Raw genomic sequence first — 25595 nt, forward strand, 5'->3', positions numbered from 1 at the left:
GTGCACGGACACAGAGGCATGCACACTTACCTTCAAAAACATTAGGATAAAGCCAAATTAACATTAGAGATTTCAGAAGCACACACCATCTCCCACATGTATAATGAGCGTGTTTCTCCCTCAGCATCATTAAAACACAGTAAAATGTAAAAGATGAAAGAAACAGATACGTTGTTCCCTTGGAAACAGTAAAATTCTTGCATGCTACAGCTATAAAAGTCTGTTTCACAGGAGCATAAGGTACTCTGAAACTGGAGAAGTGAGATGTACGCTTGTTTGCACTTCAACTTATAGATATACACACAGTCACACACAGCAAGTAAAGCTTAGACCAATAATTTTTTGCAGTTGTATAAAACTCGGCGGACCACACACACAGCATTGTTGCTAGGTTACACTGGGCTTCCTTGCAGAAATATTGCATGTGGGTGGCGGCGTGTGCGTCTATTTCTGACCGTATATATCTGTGTGAATGAAAGGCACAGGCGGGCTCCGGCCTCATGGCTGGCTGCGTGTGTTTTAACAGATGTACGGACTTTGTGAATGAGTGCCCTCATCCAAGCCACAGGTGGTGGAATGTGAATGAAAATAGCCCGCAATCAGGGAGCATGTGCGCGTGTGGATGTGGGATGTGAATGGGTGGGACAGTGGAATACACCTGAGGGCCAGTATGGCCAGCTAAGGTATTTAAAGGCACATTCTGGTTTATTACGACTTGAGTCTTATTTCTACTGCTCTCATGTGCATGTGCAGCATCATGGCCGTCCACTAACAACATTATTGGACATTTATTTCTGTCTTTCGTTGTCTCTGGGGACACCCTTACATACAAGCCAAAGAAGGCTCCTCATCCATCATGCTAATGTTAAATACTAATATACGTTAAGAGCAAAGAGCAGAGGGAGAATGGACAAGTGAAAGAGACAGAGAGAGACTGAGGGAGAAAGCGAGGAGAGGGAGAAAACAGGCTGGTAATGAAGTACCCACCACTAGTGGATGAGAGCTAAAGTGGTCTAACAGATCTGTCAGGCTGCTAGACTGTGGCTAATTATCCCTCCTCCTCTTTTGTCTGCATCCTCTCCTCTGTCACTTCTTCTCCTTCGAATTTACTCAGCCTAACACGTTTTCCCTCTCTCCATTTTGGCTCTGCCTCTCATCCCTCTTTCTCCACACTCTTTTCCAGCTCTCTTTTTTCTCTGTCTCCCTCCGTCTGTCACTTCTTTCCATTCCCATCTGTCTCCTTTCCATGTCCAACCTCTCCCTCCCTGTATCCTCTCTTTCTCTGGATTAGATTGGGTGTCTGGGGCTTAGTTTTTGATTTGCAAGTCAATAGTAATTTCTGTCAGAGTTTAAGTTGAGGGAAGTTTTAATGTGGCCTGTATTATTTCATACGGGAAATGATAAATCTGCATTAGAATCCTTTCTAGATGTTCTCCTTTTCCTCTTTCAAGTACAAAAATGTCTGCAAGTTAAACTCTAAGGTTTCAAAAACTTCAGCAGTAATAATATACAATATGGAAGGAATGACAGCACTGATAAGCCTTAAACTTCAACTGCAAGCATTAACCCTTTTGTTATACTGAAAATGAGGAGGGGCTCTGACACCCCAATATTACATTAAATAATAAGTGTTACTCAAGTGCAAGCACATTTTTTCATCATACTACCTTAAGTTGCCCTTAAAAACCTCTATCATTCCCTTTATTTGCACATGGCTGCAGGTGCAACGTCTTCTGGATTTAAAATTCAACAGCATCTATAAGGTTAGACAATGACTCAGCTTTAAGGGTGTTTGAGGGTGTTCACATCCAAACTGGGTCAACAGTGTAGGACATGTGGCTCTGTGCAGCAAGACAACGATGTCGTACATGAAGTGTGTGTGCTGCCTTGAAATTCTCATGACATCAAATGATAAAAAGGGCTGAGCGGAGGCAACCTTCTTCTGTCAGGCTGTTCCTGGACCCTTCATGTGTGTCACCACGGTGTAAGCATTCGTTCATGTTTTATGCATTTTCTGGTTTGGCAGATTGTGAGTGTAGATACGTGGAAATAGTCTTTAACTCCAGAAACACACATTTAAAAATGGTATTAGAGAACCAGCACAAATGCATCAGCTTGGTCCTAATAAGTAAATGACCACGCCTTGTCCCTGTCCTCTCTCACCTGTCTGCTTGTGTGTGATTCTGGTTCTGCGGAGCAGGTGGGGGCCTGGACTTGTTGACCTTGGCGTAGAGCCCATCCAGCTCCTCCTGAGGCAGGTTAGGCCCCGCTACTGCCACCGCAGGAGAGGGTGTGCGACTAATGAACGGCTGAGGTGAGGGTGGCTGGCGGAAGTTGTTGATGCGGGCGTAGTTGGGGTCACTGTCGTCGTCTTCCACGTCCGGGAGGGAGGCCGGGTCGGGGGTGACGTGGCCGGAGTGGATGTTGTTGTAACGAGGATCATAGCTGTCAGACAGAAAAGGAGGAGGCAGCTGAACGTGAGTACGGTACAAAAGCATGTGTTCTTCATTTTGGAAACAGCCTCTCTCTTTAGTCTGGAACCTATGAGTCTGTGGTGTGATAGACAACTGTGCTACACATACAACCAAGCAGTTGCTTTGGAGGACCAGGTGGGTGCGTGTTGCTGTATCAGGATGATTCACAACTTGTCAGGTAAGGTGTCAATCACAACACTTCACTCCACTGACAAATGATGTTCTATGATGGTGTGAACTTTGTGGCTCTCTCAGCACTTTCCTCTCCGTTTCTGGCACAACTAACTGTAAGAACCAGCAGAGACTGCTGCAGTGATTCATACCCATCTCTGCTGTCAGGGATCTTGTCCAGTTCCTCTTCACTCAGGGCCTCCAGTTTACTTTTGGATGCTTTTGCTGCGTCTTTGCTCTTGTCTTCTTTCTTCTTGCCAAACCTGGACAATACAAGAAGAGACACAGATGCAACAAGGTGAATGTTAATGGATTCTGTGATAAGGGAAAGTGATGGTGTGTTGAGATTGTGTGAGCTCAACCCTCAACAACTTCCAGTGCATTTTAATGATCTTAAAACTTCAGGTAGACAACAGTGCAAGTCCACAATGTACTTTTATTTTGGAGGTAGTCTTTATGTGCTTTTATAGGATCCTTTTGGAGACTTTTATGATGAAACAACAAACTTCACAGGAGCAACAGAGCTTGCATGAGTTGATGAAAGAGGCTCCGTAGCTCACACAACATGCAAACACTACACACACACTCCACCTTGCGTCAGTTTTCCAAATGTTGACACACACATGGCTGCTCTCCCACTGCTAGACAAACTCATTCTAACTCCTGTGCGTTCATTAGCGGCTGTGCCTGGAAAAAGACTGCTTAATGATAGACACGGGTATAATGTCACAGCAGGCACTGACAATCCATGGTGCGAGTGTGTGTGTGTGTGTACGGGCACATGAAAAAGTGGTACAGTTGTCACGCAGCATATGGAGCATGAATATTTTAACATTTCGTCCAATAAAATAGCTGTTACACCACAGTGTGTTATGCTTTTCTTATCAACTTTGCCATTACGACCATCATCATCATCATCATCACCATCATTGTGGAGCTCTTATTCTCTCATTTCACAGGAAAAACACACTCGTCACCTCTGTTCGACTTATAATGGAGCTCTGCTTCACACGTTCAAGAAATTAACCGAGTCTTTTTCTCTAAATATTTCATATTCCTCTATCTCTTCTTCACATCGTCTTTCTCACCATGCCCACCACCCTCTCTCATCTCCTTTCTCTCTCAACCTTGCGTCTCTCTCTCTCTCTCTCTCTCTCTCGCCTCCCCCGTCTCACCCGCCAACCTACTTCTTTTTCCTCTCGCCCTCTCCTTTCCTTCGAGCTCCTGCTGAGCCAATCTAATGTCTGTGTTTATCTCATTAACAGCGAGGCACTTCTCATTACTGCTACAGGCAGATACGTGGCCTGAATGGTAACCCGCTGGCCTGGCCACGAGCAGCACGCAGCTTCAGAGCTGAAGTGAGACCTGGACAGGGTTGCCACGTTGGTCTGGCACCATCCTGCAAACCAATTAGTGTTGTTTTTAGCAAATCTACTCACTTCACTTATTGTTGCCGACAGCAGGTCAGACACTCACACTGCTTGTGTTTTGCTGTGAGGAAGGTAATCAAATGATCTTCTTTTGATACAGTTAACAGTCTAATGACTGGACACTCGGTTCACTGCACTTTATTTGTGCATGAACTTCATGTAACTCTCAGCTTAGCTCAGAATTCACCCTGAGCAGAGCTCTAATCTGCAGCAATAAGTGAAAACACCTGTGTGGGTATGAAGGGCCCTTCAGCCTAAACTGAGATGACCCTGATGACATTATAGGGGTTATTTTTCAGACTTGACCTGGTTCCTTCATGCTACATTATTCAACTGTTTTCACAGGTTGAGTAGAACCGTCCATGACTGGTAAACTGATCCCAATGTGTAGAACTGGTAAAATTTCCACCTTAAAGCAAAACTGGCATCGAGCAGTTTCCCCATGATTTTTGGGCCATTTCAGGGAGTTTAAATCTGTCATCTGCAACATCCTGGTTTTATTTTTATTTTGTCTTCAGGTGATATCACTGGTGCTAAGCCCTTGTTGCTGTAATGTTTTTCCACCTCACTTCCTAGAGATCACTTGCCACAGAAACAGTGTGGGCGCTGCCGCAGCATCTTTTTTTCTGCAGAGTTTTTTTCTTTTTTTTTTTTCTTGGAACTATTTTGATTTTCTAAGCACTCCCACATTATGCAGGAGCCAAAAAGCAGACTACCAATTACCTTAGTGATAACCATATAGAATTCAGTATTGTTGGAAAAGGAATATCAGCACTATTCATCTTTGTATGCATCAATAGACATATAATTATATTACACATAAATATATGATTATCCAAAATCCCAGGTTTATCTGGATGAACTGTCTGGTAGACTCACCCCACCTCCACACACACACACACACACACACACACACACACACACACACACACACACACACACACACACACACACACACACACACACACACACACACACACACACACACACACACACACACACACACACACACATGCAGAGCGCTTTAATCAACATACCGAGGGGCCAGAGGTCCACAGCTGGACCCATCATTATATCTGCATTAATTAGGAAAGCCTCTTTTTCTCACTGCATTGTCTGAGAGGTGATGGAAGGAAAGGGAAAGAGGGGGCGATGGGGAATGGGGGTGGGACTCCCAATTAGAGGCATGTACCTGCCATGAGGGAGGTGGTTATCCCCCACTCTCCCATTATCTTATCCCTTCTTCATCACTAAAAGTCCCATCTTTTCCCATTGCAGTGAACCAAATGTTTGTTAACGATGTCTCATTGCCTTCGCCTGTTTTCTTTTGTCCATTTTTTCTGTTACTTGCTCACTGTTCTTTGTTTTGTTTATTAATTCTGTCTCTTCTTAGGACAGTTTCTGCTCCGTCACTCATTCAGAAATGTGACAGTTAATTTCCTGTTGAGTGCCAGACTGCTGCTGGATAAAAAAAACATAAATGACAGATCTACACTCTACAAGCACAAGCAGAGGTACGTTAATGCACAAACACACACACGCACCTACAAAAACAACTCTATAAACACAAGTAATTCAGACACATGCACAGTAATTTAGAAACTAATATATTGCTCACAAACACAGGTAAACAGACACACACACACACACACACTCAAGTAGACAGCAATATACATCAGTGACTCTGTAGGAAACCGCAAACAGTCTCATGGAATAGGACATCTCATTAACTTAGCATTATCTACCTACACAACCACTCCATCAAACTCTCATTAGGGGGAAGTAGGGGGTCCGGGTGAGTCAGGCTGCTCTGGTGTCCCATTTAATGCACTCCCCACTGTCACAAGAGCTACTGGGAACCATTATTAGTGTGTCGCTGTCATCATTAGCTCGTCGCCTTCACCGTTGCCCCTGCGTCACCTCGGTGGGTTCGGGATCTTGAGAAGAGGCAACGTCACAGTGTTCAGTTTGAACTGATTTCTTAAGCGAGTTCCTGCTGGTACATTTGTCACTATATGGATCACATTATAAAATACTGAAAACTGCTTAGGAAGAAATTTGTTGAGTCTACTTCTTGAACACTCAGTGACTTCTCCCCTTCTGCTTTCTTCTGTCATTTGCATGATTCTCCTGTGGAAACACCCGAGTCGTCCATTATGGACAAAGACCACAGCACTTTACAAAATCGACACCCTGATCTGGACAAAAGCAGTCAGTCGCACAGGCAAGCAGGCTGGTGAGAAACCGAAATGGCCGTGATTAAAACAGCTACTGTCATTCTCATTACTGCAAGAGGGAGGGAGGGGGGAGTGACACGCGTGCGCTCAGTTAGCCGTGCTCTAATGAGGCTCTATATGTAACATGGAGATCACAGCGAGCCGGGGTGGTGATGTCACCAACCTGACCTGTGCAATTAGCCCTGCGAGGAGGGAGGGAGCAGGCCACAGGGAGCAACAGAGCTCACTCCGTTAGGCAAACTTAACCGTTACACATAATTGTCTAAACAAAGTGTGCCAGATATCTGCAGCCAAAAAAACTAAATATCTCCTCTCTGCAGACTAAACAGCGTCATTTTGGGCTTTTCTCCATAAATCTTTGAAGAAATCATCTCCTCGCTTCCGTTCGCTGCATTAGCGCCGCTTTGTTTTCTGCACTTGTGACAACAACTCTGACAGTGTGCAGTGTGAGTTGAGTGTGTACAGTCTTAATAAGCTTTCCTATCTGGTGGAGCAGGGAGTCAGTGGGTGGCTAGTTATCGCCAGGCATAACGAGGCATGTGAGAAGGCTGTCTGGCACGGTGGATGTGTGTGTGCGTGTGTGGAGGACGTCATGTTTTCAGGACGAGGACAGGGATTTAATTGACGTGTGTGTATGTGTACAGTATGTGTGTGAGCTCACACACTCGCAGACTTGATGAAACTTGTGAACACCTTGCCATACAGAGTTTGAGGTGAGGCACGCACACACACATGTGAGCTGAAGTTCTACACAAACTGAAACACACAACGGCACCACGGAGCATGAAGGGCTCATCTCTGCAAAGAAGCTGGTTTAGCACCCTGTCTACCCTGAAGACTGAGGAAGGAAGAAAGGCAGTGAGGAAGATAGAAAGCAAATACGATAAGAAGAAAGGAAAATAGTAATATTCCTCATTTGCAGGTGAAATAAAGAAAAAAAATCACCCCACAAAAAAGTGAAAGCTGTCTATTAAAATGTGATTTTAGAAGAGATTTATAAGATGATTCAGCAAACCTCACTCCAAAGCCTTGAGGGCCAAAAGAAAACCTCTGGCCAAGGATCTTAAGCTACATACAGGTTAAAAAAAAACTAAACTAAAAGTTTAGAAATATATAAACGAAGGCTGTGAAAAGCCTGAAAAGTATTCAGCAGTATTTTAAAATCACTAAAGTAAGTCTGGAATGCTGAGGTGTGAGAAGATAAAAGCATGTATGATAAAATCTGAAATATATCTTACTGGTAAAACCATGCTTGGCCTCATGGTATAACGCTAAAAACGTTAGTAACTATTAAATAAGTAAAAAGATTTCTTGCTACAGACTTGTTATCGTCTAAAGAAGAAGAAGGTAGCAAATGGCTCTGTTGAAGCCAGAGAACTGGCCAAATATACTGTTTATCTTTTAGAATGAATGGGAGAGAGAGACAGAGAGGTAAAAAGGAAGCAGAGTGGGTGAAAGAAAGAAGAAAGCAAGAAAGAGGCAGAAAAAGAATGAGTAGGTAAGAAAAAAGGAATTAAATGAGCAAGCAAGAAAAAGTGAGAGCGGCTAAATATCCCATCAGCCTTAGAGACTGAAGGAGAGACACTAAGAATAAGAAACAACCCGAGAAGTAAGAGGGAAAGAAAAAGAGAGAGGAAAGAAGAAGGATGGATGGGTGAGCCAAAGCTCCTGTGAAAGTGCAGCTCGGCTGGGGAGGAATAAGGAGCTTAGGAATATATAGATGCAATGCTGCTGCGTTCAGAGGCACAGAGAGAACAGTTAATCAGCCAAGCAGAAATGTTATCGTAGTAATTAGATTGCTGTGTATGTATTTGTGGAGGAGCGCACATATCCTGGTGGAGTTTGCAGGAAAGAGAGAAAAGAGAGAGATAGAGATAGAAAGAGGGTGAAAGAGAAACAAACCGAGGAGCAGACTGAGAGAGAAATGGGAGACACTGAACGAGAGAGAGAGATTAACACTATAAAGGGTTGTGATGTAACACGGCGCCTCCTTCTCCTGTTCCGGCAACACGACGCTGCTTCACGGTGAGACTACTCGGAAAATATTTCAGGCTTGAAATAGACAGAATAACATTCACAGCAAAAAATAGACAACAACAGCTCTTTAAAATTGGTCTGGTTTCCTGGTGGAAATGAGGATCAGGCTACAAGTGGACTGGCATCCAACAACACAAGGTCACACCGGGCCACTGAAAGCTGGTTTTGACTGACAACAACAGCAACCAATCCTGGCCTTCCTTTCTTTTTGTGCAGAAAGCCCCACCTCTGTTCGATAATGAAAACAGCCAGGAGGCCCTGAGTTTTCCCCACCGGGTCTAATTAAATCTATTTATCTGACTTCCTCTGCATATGCCCTGCGCTGCATACCAGCAATCTGGCTCAAATCAGCTCAAATCAGCTTCCATTAACGGCCGATATTAGCAGTGACAGGACTAAAAAAAGAGGGAGAGTGTGTACAAGATAAAACCGCAGCTAAGAAAGATCCACCCAAAGCTAATCGCAGTTAAAACTGCTTCACTTAGAGCATATTAATAATGTAGGGAGGAGGAAGCAAGTGGTGGATTCATCCACTGCTTCTTATTTTGATATCTAATTCTTCAGTGTATGTTAACTCAATTTCCCAGAAAAAGCATGAGAAAGATTTTCATGCAAGAGTCGACCTGTGTAGTCAACAACAACAACAACAACAACCCTGCTACAAATATATAACGGCTGAAGCATTTTAATTTCTTTCTGTAAATGACTTTAATTTAACACCTGGAGGAGAGAAGATGGAGGCAGACGGACAGGTATGAATGCATAGCAGGTAGTTCTCAGGGGAGGACAAAGCAGACATGGAAAGCTCGTCTTAATCCACGCCTGGCCAGTCCCTCGGGCACTGATACCTCAGTCAGACAAAAGATAGAGTGATGCAGGGAAGGGAGGAAACGAGGAGGCAACATTAACAGGGAAAGGAAGGAAAAGAGATGAAGAGAGAGGGAGGCAGGGAGAAGAGACAAGGGAGAGGTAAGGAGAGGGAGGAAGGCTGGGTGATAGAAGGGAGAACAAGGAAGAAGGGGAGGAGGAGGAGTAAAAGGGAAGGTAGAGGGAGGAAAGGAAGAATAGAAAGAGAAACAGAGGATGATTGAGATCAAGGAATGGAAGTAATAAGTGAGTAAAAAGAAGAAGGACAGGAGGGAAAGAAAAGCGAGAATGAAGCAGGGAGGCAAACTAGTGAGGGAGAAGAGGAGGGAGAGGCAGAAGAAATGGAGAAAGAGTTGCTGCGTCGACCAGAGGCCACCTGGTGAAATATGGGCTTCCCTTTAATTGTTTGCATTCTGATATGTGGCATATTTCAGCAACTCCACACAAAATCTGTCACCACGGGCAGTTTGTCTCGTCTTTTCTCTTCCCTTCCCACTTCTGTCAGGGAAGCCATTAATATTTAATGAGACTGCAGGGCTACACGCCTCATTCTCACACCCTGCCACAGCGGAAGGTGCTACACATGCACGCTGTCTCTCTCTATGTACGCACAGTAAATACAGACCAAAACACAGCAGCCAGGTGGTAACTGCTGACCCTTCCACTCTCTCTTCAATACACCCGTGCTTTAAACACTGATGAACTGAAAGCATTGCACCCAGGGGAGGCATATGAGACACTGTTGTTTTGATTCCCTGATCCATTCCAAGTATTGGAATATTTAGTGCTGAAGGCTACCTGTCAGCTCTGACGCTTTTTCAAAAATTCTTCATGCATTTTCCCAGCTGGAGGCTGGAGAAAAGGCCAGGTCGCCATGGCTCCAGATGAGAGCCACTGGCAGACTGGGAAAGGTTAGACTCTTGGCTCCTCAAGCCCTCCACACATCCTCAGACAAGAAACACTTAACCTTCTCCGTCTGGAAAGCACGGGGTCACGCTCTGTGTGTGTGTTTTAGCCGGAGATACGTGAGGGGGCAAGGAAAGACACGAGCAGAGAGAAGGAGTGTGTGTGCGTTCATGCATGTGTGTGTCATTAGCAGACCTTAAATGACAGAGGAAGTCCATCCATCACTTATGGCATGAAGATGACTGGATAGGACATAACCGCCATTGGAGGTGTAATCGCTTCCTGGCGCCCTGCACTATGAGCATATGTGTGCGCATGAGTATGTTAAGATCAAATGCTAATTGGTCGTGTCTGTTTCCTGTGGCCACATGAATACCTTTAATTGGCCTGTGAGTGATGGGCAGTCCGCTGCTGAAATGCCGCTGAGCTGTCTGGCCGATATGAATGTGTCTGCACTTCAAACCGTCCGTCCCTCAGGGTCAATTCAAATGTCATAACTCGATAGGACCTGATGGATCGTGAAACTGATCAACACAAATGGAAGTCTCAGCCCACGGTCTCATTTGATAATTACCTCATGGGTAATAATTCACCATACAAATGTGGGTATCGTGTTCCTCAGCTGGATGAGTCACAGATGTTACCGGTAGAAATAAAAATGAACTTTCATTCCTAAATGAAATCTCTGCCATTTGAAAAAATATTGACCGTTACTTTAGTACAATTACTTCTGGCAAAAGTCTAAAGAACATTACAGACTGTGCAGAGTTTGTGCTTCCTGGGAAACTGTGGAAGGAGGAGGTAAACAAGTTGTTTAGAAGCCGATGAATAAAGTAATTAATTCTTCAACTGCTCTGCTGGAGCTTCTTCAAGCTGCAGAGGAATGAGTCGGCATCCCTGCCTCACCCCTCCCCTCCCTGCAGAACACCAGAGCTGTAAATGAGAGAGAGCTCGGAGCCAAATGGCTGAAGAAGAGGAAGGGAGGCAGGTGTAGCCAGGGCATGAAAGACAACAGACATAAAAGCCTTTCGTGTGAGAAGAGAAGAGGGGATTTCAAGGGGAAGGAATAAGCGATGTAGAGAACGGGAACGACAGAAACAGAGAGGGAAGGAGGGTCGGGAACGGAAGGCAGAGGATTGTTGTGACTGCCCCTTTATCAGCTGATATATATGCATGAGGATTTCCTCATCATCTCCACTGTCAATTCCCCATCCCTCTGATATTTGACTGACAGCTCACATCAACACCAATATACCCACACATCATTTCAGGAAAGCTGCCCATCGCGCTGAATGGAGGGTAGAAACGGAGGAAAAAAGTTAATTTGTTTTTCCGGCAGCTGCCGACGGTGATAGCGTTCGTGTCTGTTTGCCTCCATGGCAAAGTTGTAAATTAGAATTGCGCCTCAATAGCGAGTACAGGAAGCTGCTTCTGCTGTGCAAAAGCTCATTTTCAACAACGGCAAAAATACTTGGCAGCTTTTTATATTTAGGGCAGCAGGCGTCTTACAGGGAGCAAATTGTGCACGAATCTGAATTATGAAAAGAAAAAGCCGTCATTTTAAGACTCCTCTCTCTTTATGAAGGGTGATTCTCTCTTTGCATTTTAATGTTACGGTACATTCTGGGACGTTGAGGAGGACAGCTGCATTAGGAATTGTAATGATAGATAAGCTTGACAAACCATAATGGCCTAAAATCACAAGGACTGACTAATAAAGTGCGAGCAAAACATATGCAGAGACCTATGAGCATTTAATGTATATATATTCACACACATGCACATACAAATAATAATTCTAGGCTCCTATAATTGCAGGGTAAAACCAACAGCGGATGAGAGAGGTGATATTAACCCTCGGTGGGATTTACATGATCGCTGTCTCCATTTCAATCATTTCTACCTCTGCCTGATGGCAGGTTTTAAACGCACAAGTGGAAGAACATACTCTGCAAACATGTGTTTAAGGCAGCTCTGATTAGTAAGCAACGGCAGTGCGTTCCATAGATGTCAAGAGTGGCAAAGAAAGTGATTTGTGGTTTTGCATTCATTATTTATGGAAAGATAAAGAGATGAATAGAGATGAAGAGAGAGAGAGAGAGAGAGAGAGAGAGAGAGAGAGACGCTTATCCACAAGAGATAGGTGTGTCCTCTGGGCAAAATGTATGGCCTTGTGCATATTTTACGAAAAGAGAATACTAACATTAATAAAATACTCTCTTGAAGACTCCACTCCATAGCAGTGCTGCTAACAGCCCTTAAATGCCAGATGAGATGGTGGATCAAAGGAATCCACCTGCAGTGCATTAACCAACGCTGGGATTAGGTAATGCACCTTCAATTTACCTCCATCACAGCTTAGAGTCACTGCTAAGACGCCCACACAAACATGTCAGAGGGATTTTGGTATGCCTACCAGCACTGCTGACAGCCAGGGCCCGTTCAAACACTGGTCTGCACCTATCCTTCCTTCTTTCCTTCCCCTTCTCTTTTTTGTGTTATTGATGGTCTTATATGTTTAAAACCGCAACCGGTAACACTTGAAGGTCTCCATGTAGCCAACAACAGTGATTTTTATGAAAGCTTTTATATTTGCTATACTAAACATCCATTACCAGGTGTTCCCTGGGAAATTCTGTGATGCACAGGAAATGATAGTTTTTACTTTCCCTGCTTGTTTAGAATAAACAGAACAAGAACTGTGCTGTTCCTACTTTCCAGGCAGTGATAGCCATCCTGTCAGAACAGGCACGGAAAAGAGCACCAACAACAGAAACTTCACAAAGACACAATGGTGTTCTGTGCTTGTTTAATTGGCAGGTCTGTGGGACCTCGCAGAGCTCGTATTAGAACACTTAATTGTAGAAAATCATGAACTTGTGTGAATTCAAGCGGGACTTGAGAGCTCATTTTGTCTAATGTAGCCTAATGTAACAGTTCATTCAAGGACAGAGCGACGAATGAGGAAAGAAACACTCAAGTATGGAGTGAGGAGGTGAAAAGAAGCAAAAAAAAAGACAGAAGAAGGAGGTTAAACAGGACAGAAAGGATAAGGGAATGATAAAGAGAGAGGGAAGAAAGGAAATACAGACATTTCAGAGAGAAGAGAGAAGGCTGATCATGAAACGAAAAAAATGAAGGGGGCAAGGGCTCAGGGAAGGGAATGAGGAGGAGGAGGAGTGCACAATAACAGCAGTAATCCATCAGAAATCATCTTGGAAAAGCGTGCCCCTCCACTTTGACAACAAGGCTTTGGTTCTGTAGAGTACAGCCCACCAGTGACTACCTTTCAACCCTGCACATCCTGCTGCTCTGCGATAGGATAAGAGCGGAACGGACGGCACTAATTGGCTTGCTTCCCTGTCGGATTTCTTCAGCGCTGCAAACAGAGGAGTGGGGGAGAGGATATATCATGTTGTATGTGGATTTGTAAACAGAGGATCAAAACGCCAGCTTTCATGTCCCTTAAATTGGTGGAGGGCTGTTGCTGCGCTGTCACAGCAGGACGTGTGCTTATAGCGACAGCTGAACATCGATCCTGACTGACTGAGTGACTGACGGGACGTGGGGACGGACGGGATGTGTCAGTGCTCAGCGGGGCCAGTGGGGGCAGTTGAGCAATGATACACCCGGTGATTAGTGACACGCACTCCAGCGGACGGCGTCACTTGCATCTGTAAGGAGAATAAAAATAAAAACGGCTTCACCATTCAGCCGCACATCAAATGCCGCTCGAGACCGAGACTCACTTGATGACACAATCAGAGGATGTTAGTCACAAGTTATATCCTTCAAACCCTGACCTCCTGATTAAGTCATGCTGGATCAGACATAATATGTCTAATCCTCACACAAAAATAAGACGGGCTATGAGCTCAAGCATAAGTGGTGCACACTAGAATTAATGCCATGATCAACTTCCCCGGGCTGAGAAATATCACTTTGTGGTACAGAGCAGCGGAAACGTCTTTGAATTTGAAATGAAATAATATTGTCGGCAAGAGTTTTATTCGGTTCAAAAGGTGTAATGTAAATATCCTTGTCTGATAAAGACATCGGAAACCCCTGACCAGGTTACCCTCTCTGTTTGAAGAGTGCACGGGTGTCGAGAGAAAACAGGCAGAGCAACCAGAGTTCCAGTGTTGGTCTTTCTGCGGTCTGTCAGTGGCGCAGCCCCCGAGGCTACGTTCCAGGCAAAGACTTCACTGCTGTCTGCTGAATACAGACAAGACAAGCAGTCAACCTCTACTGAGGAAAGTCTGAAGGGCACGGCCATTTGTCTTGGCTTATTTAGCAATCAGGGAGACGAGACGCGAGCGCGGCTTTGAGAGCCTGGTGATGAAAAAGAGGAGAAGCCACATGTGAGGCCAGCTCACTCGCAGAGTGAGAGAACAGCACAGACCAAAATTAGCAAAATCCTGATGCAGCACCTTTTTGACCAATAAGTACCACCATACATAATTTGACGGTCTTATTTCCTGACTCTGACTTTCATTAAAAACATACTGCTGCTGTGCAAACTATTAACTTTGAGGTAAACTTTTAAATTGAAGCACTTTTATCACGCCTGCAGGTGTAATAATGTAAAACGATAAAACTGCAATGAGTCTCCACATTTCTTTGAAATCGATCTTTAAAATGGAGATAGGAGCAATGAAGAGATAATCTCCATATAAAGAGAATCACATATGGATTCAGCAGAAAAACAAATGTTCCCATAACAAACATGTGATTTCCAGAGGTCACTTTATACCAGCTGTTTGCAACGAACTGCTGCCAAATACAACTTATTCCTCAAATACTGGCTCAGATAAACCAAATATTTATTGCTGCTGAAAGGACAGGGCCGACTTCCAGCATTTGTTGCGCTAGCTGCTGTTGCACACACTTTCATTGCCGAGGTAAATTGAGGTCATATGTTTATAATTTGCCCTTTTCCTAATGCTGCCATTGGAGTAAAATAACATTTGAGAGCTGCAATTAGATTAAACCGCGCAATACTCCAGCTAATTAAGTCATATTTCAAGTTCAATAACGATCAAGACGGCCAGATAAAGGCCAGGGAGAGAGAGGCTAGTGTGGTGCAACAATCTGGAAGCTTTTTTTCAAAGCTCGGTTCTATTGTTGAGTTGGAAAAGCACTCAGCGTCTGTGTTTGGATGAACTGTGGGACGGTTCTGAGTGTTTCTGACTATCGTGGCCAATACAAAAGGCTGAGTTTGCAAATGACAAGAATACGAGGAACAACATGCACAGGTACGCCAGAATTCACGTCTGTGTCAAGGAGAAGAAACACAGGATAAAGACTCAGCTCTGTCAGTGCTCAGTTCATGGTTTCCTGCTTTTGGTTTTGTGGATATTTAAAAAAAAATACTCAACCTCCTTACTGAGGCATTTTCATCAATACACCTGATTTGAAATCATGAGAAATGCTACAGTATTCATTCATTATTCATGGCCTCAGCCCTTCCTCCATATTAGGTCTCACATTTTATCTGTACGTCTCACCCTTAACAGCCTTTTACTGGCATCTAACATAATAAAAACTTCAGATTTCCTCACAGCGTACATCCCAATCATGAAAGCCTAGGGCTCTGTGGAGCGTCTCTCCTGTGAGCCTCCTGAGAGCAAAGCGTTGATTAGTGAACTGGACGGCAGCAAGCTGTACTCCAGTTGGCTCTGGTTGAGGAGTAGTCGAGCAGAATCAGGCTGCTCTTCCCACTTCTTCCATCACCCTTCACTATATTCATTAGGTTTCCAGTTAAATTTGGTTATTTTGAGACAAAGCTGGTGGGTATGAGCAGGAGAAGGAGACTCACAGAGAGAGAGCTGCAATCAGTGTAAAAAAAAAAAGAAAATAGAAGGAAAAATCCAAACACCAACATAGAAAGAAAGAAATGAGGGAAAAAAATGACATGATACTGTATGCACGTGGAGTATAGACGCAGAGATTTCATTCCAAAATCTATATAAACACAATCTGTCACACAGCTAGCAGTGTCAGCTTCCACATATTTGCCTGTTTCTCCTGCAGAGACACAGGAAAAGCTTGATGTGTGCAATAAAAGGAACTATTAAAGACACCAGAGGACAAAGGTGAGTACATGTCATCAGGGAAATGAAATGCTAGGTGTAATGGATTATAGGTAGGTTTACACTCAACTACAACCTTCCTGACACATGTTCCTGTATGTAACTCCGCTCCTCTGTTTGTGTCCTTCATCTTGCCCTTCCCATCTCTGCCCTACTCTCCACTACCAGCCTCACCGTGTGAACATCTCTTCCATTACCGCCCTTGACACTGTGGCCGATTGGATTCTTATCTGCCATCTGTAGGCCGACGCTCAGCCTGCACTATCTCTCTCCACAGCCTAATTGAATCTCAAGTGTTGGAAGTGTGGTGATACACTGACCACACCGTGTCACTGCCAATAGATAAGGATTGCTGCTGGAGGATTGGGCCACCACAATCACGATGGGGACACATTGATAAAGGGGTGACAAGCAGTTTGGGTTGGTACTGTGTCGCTGGGACTTTGCTTGGATTGAAAGATAATGGATACCCTCCATTACCAGGAAGGTTGTGTTCATATCCAATAATCCAATATCCCTTAATCCTACTGTGCTCAGTGGTTAATTTGTTGAAACTAAACCAGGGGAAAGTAGGGCAGGGTGTTGCTGATTTCCATCGATTTCTACATAAAACCTTAATTCTACTGTTTACAGAGGAGAAGCATCTAATACTATGTATCTTTCACAGCTACAAAATGCTTATGTTGTTGTCGGCGTGATGTAAAACCACCTGACCCAGCCTGAACCTGAAAAATCTGTGCAAACACAAAGACGGAAACAACAAGTACCAATTTTTTCTCTGAAAATCAGTGTTGTTCAGACAGAAAAAGTAATTACCATCTTGTTGATGCTTTAGAATGAGACCTTGGGGTTTTGGGTTGGTGATTACATGCAAGCGTCATTATCTGCTCTGTTTTAGCTCACAGTGTTCTTGTTAAGCAGGTAACCTTTTCCTTCATGGCAGTCTCTGGATCTACTCTCCTTACTTTATCACAAACTAACCAACTGCAAAGTGCCTGATCAGCTACATGATCAGATTTCAAGGTAAACCTGACATTATTCACCAGTCCATCACGGTTTGGCAACATGTCAACATCTGCCCTGTGCTGAGGTTAGATTTACTCAACCTAATCTTAGTGAGGGTGGGGCTTGAAACTCGGCCTTTGATGTGGCGCCCCACCAGTCCCAGTGTGCCTGATGGCCGACTATGGCACAGGGGAAAGGTAAGAGGGAGTGTATACAGAGTGTATTTCCCTGTTTCTTACTATGGGAGTGGACCCCTCAAAGTTTTGGTAATATGCACAAAGCACCTTCAATATAAAAATGGAAAATTATATTTTCATTACAATTGTAATGTATTAAACAACATTCAGGTCTCCTACCTTAAGAGGCCAAATCCCTTCTTTTTGGTTTTCTTATCCAGATCCTCCACAGAATCATCTGTCTTCTTCTTTCCTTTGGTCTTCTTCTCTTTCTTCTTCCCTTTGGCTTTTTTCTTCTTCTTTCCGTCCTCTGGTTCCAGGCCCTGGCGAGACGAACTGCTGGCGGGCGTTTCGTGACCAGAGCTCTGCTCTGACAGGTCATCGTCTGAGGAGGGTGAGCGGTTTGTTTGCTTAGACACGGAGGGGTGAGGGCAGAGGTCGCAGCAGATGCACACACGCAGTTGGAATACATACTCCTAAATGCAGCTGCATGTATTACATTCAGAATTTAACTTAGTATGCATGTGCATAAAGCAGCCTTTCTCCCAGCACAGGCGGCTGACCACAGGCAGGTCTCCACACCTGGATGGGCTCCACCAGGAATCAAGATGAATTTTCACCAACATGCAAAACACAGCATCAAACAGCAGCTGCAAATCATTCTCACGTTTGGTTTAATGTCTGATTTAAAGGTGAGCTCCTAAACACTAAAAATAATGCTAATTTATTGCTAAACATAAAGTTCATTTGAATACAACAGACAGGTAATTCTTCACGCTCCAGATTTCTCCAAACATCATTAGTTAACATTCAGCATTAATTCATAATAATTTCAGCTAACATGGAATTTCTTCACTAACCACACACACACTCAACATCCCACACGTCTGTGGGATCACAAGGTAGAGCATTAAAATATGCTGCTGTAAGATATAAAGTTGTTCTTCCTAAATTGCTGAGTGGATAAAATCATGTAGCATTTCATTAAGGTACTTAGGCTAAGCACTGTCCCTTGGCAGGCCTCTGGCTCTTCTTGAGTGCCAGTGTGTTATAAAGCCTAAGGGATGAGCATTGGCAGTGTAGTATCTAATTTAAAACGGATACAAGGTCTAGGGAAGAATGCTATATTACAGCAACAGTGCCAGAGCCTGGTCCCATTATTTCTGTTTTTAAAATGCTGATGAAAAAGTCTTACCATCTTCAGAAGGTCCATCGTAGGATTTGTCGATGGCGATGCGGAAGCTCTGGTTGCATCCCCGCCCCCGGACCACGTGCGGCCGAGGGCGATGAAAGGGCACCTGGGCTTGGTGCGTGGCCTCCGACACGGCCGTCTGGAGGCTCTCCAGGGAGCTGGACTTCCAGAGGCCCAGGGTTGGGCCCAGCGCTCCTCCATCTGAAGGCTCTGAGAGACAAAGGAGACAAGAGAGGGTGGGAGGACCCGTTAGCGAGGAGGTGGACGGAACACGAGATGGGAGGGTAGGGAAGCCTGACTGATGGAGGAGGAGGGAACTTTGCTCCAAAATTATTTTATGCACTGGCGAAATGAGACAGAATGATTTTAAATGTTAAAGAAACTCTCGGTACTGAGGTCAAAAGCTTTTATAAAGTGCAGCCCACTGCTCGCAGAAAAAAATGTTCTCATCTACCACGGTAATATTTTCTTGTTTAAAGGGCATCTGTATTAAACTTTTTAAATCTTAATGCCGCTTGAAATTTAATTTAGGTCGAGATCAGTTTATGTGAGGAATGAGGGAGAGGAGTGCACTGCAGTCTGCAGTCCATGTTTTATCCATTTGTGCCAGACGAGGATTTATTCAACTTTAGAGCAACATAATAATGACTGAAGTATGTATGGTTGTGCATGATTTTTTCCTTTCTCCCTCATTTACTTTTATTGTTTGTCTTGTTCATATGTTCATGCTGTAGATTCAGCTTTTCAGACTTTGAAAGATCACCTGATTTTAACCCAAGCATCAGCATCAGCTCTCTCACCTTCTCCTGCATGGATACAGGTTTTTTTTCTTTTGGAATGAAGCTCAAAAAGGTTATAACCCAGAAATATGAAGCTATGTAGGTGAAATGAAGAGAGAGAGACGTAGAGGGAGGCAGAGGAGAGAGGGTGAAAAACAGGCTTGACAGGAAAGGGAGAGAAAGTCAGAGACCTATGGGAGAAATATACTGCAAAGGAGGGAAAAGACACGATGAATGAGGTGGAGTGGTACAGGGACAGGTGAGGAGCAGCACTGTGGGAACTGACAGGCTCATGCATAAGCAAGAGAGAGGGGGAATAAATGAACTGCCATCATACTGTACTCAGGTATGGCCTCTTCTCAACCCGAGAGAGGAAGAAAGGGGAGACAGAGGAGCGGGAAAGCGATGAAGGCCACAGCTGATTCAGCAGAGGATCGGAGAGCAGAGGAGGAGGAGGCACGGGGGAAAGAGCGAGGAAGGCTGGGAAGATTTGAGGAAATACGGAGCTGTAAGAAAAACGGAAAAAAGACACAAAGGAGGAGAAAAAGTAGATGTCATGCAGACCCAGTTGCTGCCAGGACTGAACCCACCCTACAGGCTGTGGGAGAAGCTGAAAGGCAGGTGACCAGGAAGGAGAAGAAAAAAAGCTTTTCAACCCAGAGAAGCAGCTACCCTGCTCACCAGCCCTCCCAGCTGTGTATCACAATGGAACCAGTACTCAAAGAAGTTACAGACAGGTTGCAGGCTGCATTTTTTTTTTTTCTTTCTGAAACTTTCCTGTAGGAATGACTTTCTCGCATCATGGCACTCACTGCTTAAGACGTATTTTTGTCATTTCAGAGGCTTCAAAGCTCCAAAGTAGAGTGGGGGGGAAAAAGGGGGAAGTGAAACTGAACCAGCAATAGAGTCAAAGCAGGGGGAAAAGTAAGCGGAGCGTTGCTGCCTTTTAAGTCCTAAATTGACTTTCTGAGAGGAAGTGGGATTTATGGGGAATAAGGGGTTATAAATAGAGAGGGGGGAGCGCTCAGGAATAAAACGCTCAATTTGAGAGGCAGGATTTGTGTCACAAATGTAATTACGGCTGTCCAGCTCGCAGCCTGATAGAATTAAGCTCCTTGCCAGCACACTGCTGCACTATACACAGAGAAACTGCGTGTGTGTGTCTGAGTGCGTGGGCACGTGTGTGTTTACTACAAAATGTGAGAATTTTGTTCCAAGTATTTAAAAAAAAAAAAAAAAAAAAGTCATGCTACTGCCTGTTTGAGATAGCGGTGTGTGTCCTTGACCGCCCGAGATGAAACACGAGAAGAAATATGAGCACAATTCACTTTTGCAAGTGAGAGTGTGTTTGTGTGTGCGGGGCTGTGAGTGCACTCATTCCATGCATGTCAGGCAGTTGAGGCTGGAGGTAAATGAATAATGAGGGTTTAATAGGATGGATGAGCGGCAGAGAGGTGGCTATCATCGCCAGCTCGATCCAATGGAGGGTGAAATCAGCGTTTATCACATATCGCTGCCCGCTGTGCCAGCAGATGCTCTCACGGATCCGTTCGCATCATGTCTGCCTGATTGCCACTGATTCAAGCTGGTGCACATATTTGACAAACAGCCTGAAAGCCAAACAGCCCAGGACGACGGGCAGTGCCCTTCACAGCTGTAACACTCCTCCGTCCGAGATCAAGCAATAATGTCACGTTCTCACTTTCTGTTTTTGCAACCTTTTATCACACTCGAGTTCTGCCAAGACACCGACTGAGCTTCCATCCAAATGTAATGCAAAATATAACCAAACGCTTATGCAAATATAAGGAGTTGGTTTGTTGATATTGTGGCATGAGTCACTGTATGAGAGGATGTAATTAAAGGCTCGCCAGTCAAACCTCAGCTGGTTAAAAACTGCACTTTCTCACATTTTGTTTTTTTACTGATACACCAAGTTTTCCACTGCAGCCAAGCATAAAAACTTTCTGCATACAAAAATACAAAAACTCTTACTAACTAATCTATAGTGTGGTTAAATTATCCGGTGTGTCTCAGCTGAGGAACATCAGGGATTTTGTTGAGAGAAAACTTTAAAATGGTCATTTACAATGGAGAATAAATATAAAACAATACTTATTCAACTTATTTGACAGGTGGCTTCTGGGAAATACGGTCTAACAACATTGTTAATACTAAAACAAAGAACAAGCCAACTGCCACTTGGTGCTTGCATCTCACACTAAACACACAAACACTCAAGTATCCACAGATGCCTGCATACTGTCGGTGCATCTACGACAATGTGCACATGCCGATCTCCACCGCCGTACATGGCTAACCCACGCACACCTCAATGTGATACGTATATTGTGACTTCCGTAGAGGTTGGCTGCTGTCGTGTCTGTACTGAGCAGACAGCGGTGAAGTCTTTGCCTGGAACGTAGCCTCGGGGTCCCGCTGCGCTGACAGACCCTGCAAAGACTAAAAGTGTCACCTTAAAAGTGAGTGCGACACACCTGCAACCTACTCACACAACTCCTTCACCAGTGTCAAGCACGTTTCATGTCACAGGGGTCAAGGCAGGATCAATAATGATATTTTGTCTGAATAATTGAAAAATGATAATAATGTGTGTTTTCCTACAGCTGGGACAAACTATCAATTCCGAATAAAAGTTGTCTGCACACAACTCTCTAATTATTTCATCCACTGAACACAAGAATAAATGAACTCAAAAACATCCAAATTACAGGCTTTGCTGTGCAGACTCTGTGTGTAGTACAAATTTAATACAGCACTCAGCACACACAAAGACACACTGCCAATCCCTGCCACCCTGTCTCACCGAACACAATATCCAATCTACGGGGTATTTAACACCAAACTATTAAACTAGATATTGTCTTTTCTGTAATAAAGCCAACACCGTTTCAGTAATGACATACAAACAGGCAGACACACTTACATCCGCACATAAACCGTGGTGCACCGCTACCACTGAACTGCCCCACAGTGTCTCAGCAGGGTCTTAACACTTACCTATCAACTGGACAACAATGTGCTCCACAGCAAGCGGCTTTGCAGCAGAGTGGCTGAAAGGTTGCCACGGTTACAAGAATGTGCCCCCTCCATCAAAACAGCTGGGGGGTGGCGGTGGTGGTACAGAAAGGGTAGGGGTGTGTGTGCGTGTGTGTGTGTGTGTGTGTGAGACAGAGGCGTGATGGTGAGTTGCCAAGGAGACACTTTAGCCAACAGTGAAAAAAGGGGCTTGTTGCTCCTGGCCATAGTTCTTTAAATTTGGTACAGAGAGCACAGATCACAGACCACAAAGACACACACACACACGGCAATCACTACAGATATGCTTATAGAAACACACATGTAAGACACAGAACCACACACACACTTTTCCATCTAGGATCCAATCTGAGTACTGGCCAATAAAACCGAGAGCCGTTGTTCTGGAGACCAGTAAAACAGGCCCTGACCTGCACTCTGCTATAAAAACACATGCCACACACAGATACACACACACACTACACACCTGTAAAAGAAAAGCCTGATCTCAGTGTTAATACTGTTCAGCAAAGGTTACTGAATTTAATCCACCAGAAGCATTAAACACACTGTTAGAAAGGATTGAACGGCCGTTTCCTGCATCAGACTGGTACAATAAAAGTTATTTCATTCACAGAGAGCCTTCAATACTCTTGAATTACAACAGATATTAACAATCCTATCTCAATAAATGTTTACAAGTGGATTTTAGCTCTTTAGAGTGCACAAAGAAATGGACAGAACACACAACGGACTCTCATGACACTAATCTTCAGCTTTGATTAAATGTACTGAATATAGGCCTCTGATGACGTGTGAGAGGTACAGAGAGGAAAGCATCATGGATATGAAGCTTAGGTCAGCTGTTAAAGAATAAGACATGTAAATTCCATGGAAATCTTTAAAATGGATTAAAAACATAAAGTTCCATATTTAAAAAGTGCCAAGTAATTTCCTCAAACTTCTGGGGACTGTTGTTTTTCACAAACGTTACTCAAACTGGAGTAAACAGTGAATGTTTGGGACTATTTTCACCTGCGGTTTAACGCACGTTTAAATTCACCGGTGAATATTAGCTGTGAAACAGAGCAATAAGCTGTATCAGGGTTTGGCTACACAGGCGACAGTGTTGACAGTAAGAACAACACAAAACATCACCAGCTTTATCCTTTTAAAAAGTGAATGATGTTCAGGCACGGCAGCTTTTACAAACCTTCAAACGGAATCACTTCACACAACTGTACGCCCAGTTAAAGCAAATCCAATTCATGTTATGGCTAATCTAAACTCCATTCCAATTAAAGACCTGCCCAGTCATTAAGCATCCCTCCATCACGATCTGAATGCACTCAGATGTATCACAGGCAGAGGATGAAGCTGGATGGAGGCGCTGCCCCGGCAGTAATTGTGTTTAGCTGTTTAGATGTATGAGGGAATGGGAACATATGGGCCGTATGTATTTACCCTCCAACTAGATGAATGGCTTTAATAACTGGAGAGGACTTAAAAGGCCATTTCATAATTACTGCTTACCTCTACTGGATTACAGCAGCGCGGCAGGGGTGGCAGAGCACGGATGAGGGTTGGAGCGAGCTGTGTGGAGTGGGACATGTGCCATTTGTAAACGCGTGGCGGGTGAAAGTGCTTGTGCAATGAGGGAGAACTGCCGAGTGCATAAATTCAGACACACACACAAACACACATACCTGCGTGATGCTATACTTGTGAAGGCCTTCGTTCATTGACTATTACGTACTCGTTTTTCTCCTTCCTCTGTTATGACACACCATGTGATCAGAGCTGATAGAGACTACGCAGACAGACTGCACAGGTCCACAGGGTATTACATGTATTAACACAATATAATGGGGCCCTGCCCAGTACGATGAGTCTGAATGTAATTTGGAGCCATGAATATCTCTATTCTAGACGTAGAACTGATCGTCTGCCACTGTGCAATGCAACATCCACATCTGTTAGTTGCTTTCATTTTAACGCTGATAGTCTGATCTCAGTTTAACATGAATCGAATTTTAATTTAATCTACAAAAACTGAGGTTTTCAATCACTTCTTCTTCCCTGTAAGCAGAACTGGCCCTCATAAGAACAGAAATACGAGGAAAACACACACAGATGGTCTTTGCAGACACAGAACGATCAATCAATTCAAATCTGCACAACATGGTGACTTTCAACTTAAATCAACAACGACAAGTCGGATGCAAAGAACTGAGGGAGGGAGGGAGAATGAAGAGAGCGGGAGACGGAGGGAGATAAGGAGCCAATGACAGCAAGAGGCAGAATTACACAGCACCCAAACAAAGAGCGTGAAAACAAAGCAGAGGCTTCGGCGCTGGCAGGACGCCGGCTGGTTTTAAAGTGTCATTGTGCACAGAAGAAACCACGGGGACTAATGGGCACGCAGAGCGATGGCACTGGTGGCTGTGCTGCAGGGTTAGCTGTTAGCTATGCAGCACTAAACACACAAACAGAAAACACACACATATGGAAAGAAACATATAAAAAGACAAAAAAAAAAAAAGAGACACACACAAACAAATACGACTTGCAGCAAAAGCAAACACCACCACAAGCAAATGTAAGCAGATGTGCATGAGGCTGAGACGCAGTGCTGCAGTATAATCTTCTGCACAGCCCCAGTGCTTGAGTGTCTGCATATAGAGTGTGTGCATGTGTGTGTGTGTGTGTGTGTGTGTGTGTGTGTGTGTGAGAGAGAGAGAGAGAGAGAGAGAGAGAGAGAGAGAGAGTGCTGGACGAGCTCCCAGGTGTGTTGTAAGAGGGCAGCCTTCTGCCAGGGGAGATGTTAGACTCTAAGGGAGAGAAATGGAGGGATGAATGAAGGGATATCTGTCCATTACTCTCTTGGCTGTCTACGGGGTGTTCACACACACACACACACACGCACACACACACACACACACACACACACACACACACACACACACACACACACACACACACACACACACACAGAGGCTTGAGGAGATGCTGGGCTGGGTCTGACTTGGTAGAGGAAACTCAGAGACTGGAGCATGTTCACCATAATCACATAAGGCTGGAACAGATACAGCTGCAGAGGATGGAGAGAAAGAGAGAGGGAAAGAGAGAGCTGAAGATAACAGAGGAAGAGAGAGAATAAAAAAGGATCAGCCTGTTGAGAGAAAGAGAA

General features: G+C 44.3%; 1 protein-coding gene across 3 annotated transcripts in view; it reads right to left on the reverse strand.

Moving 5' to 3' along the window:
• pard3ba (par-3 family cell polarity regulator beta a) overlaps nucleotides 1-25595 on the reverse strand; it is a 123672-nt gene that overhangs the window by 31619 nt on the left and 66458 nt on the right. For all 3 annotated transcript variants that reach the window (XM_041032693.1, XM_041032694.1, XM_041032692.1), the window contains exons 18-21: nucleotides 18591-18797; nucleotides 17576-17780; nucleotides 2798-2908; nucleotides 2164-2445 (exon numbers count right to left, since the gene is read on the reverse strand). In XM_041032693.1, coding sequence (XP_040888627.1) covers nucleotides 2164-2445; nucleotides 2798-2908; nucleotides 17576-17780; nucleotides 18591-18797 — 805 coding nt within the window. The remainder of the gene's footprint in view (nucleotides 1-2163; nucleotides 2446-2797; nucleotides 2909-17575; nucleotides 17781-18590; nucleotides 18798-25595) is intronic.

The sequence above is a fragment of the Toxotes jaculatrix genome, chromosome 24 (assembly GCF_017976425.1).
Source record: "Toxotes jaculatrix isolate fToxJac2 chromosome 24, fToxJac2.pri, whole genome shotgun sequence".
Lineage (NCBI taxonomy): Eukaryota > Metazoa > Chordata > Actinopteri > Toxotidae > Toxotes > Toxotes jaculatrix.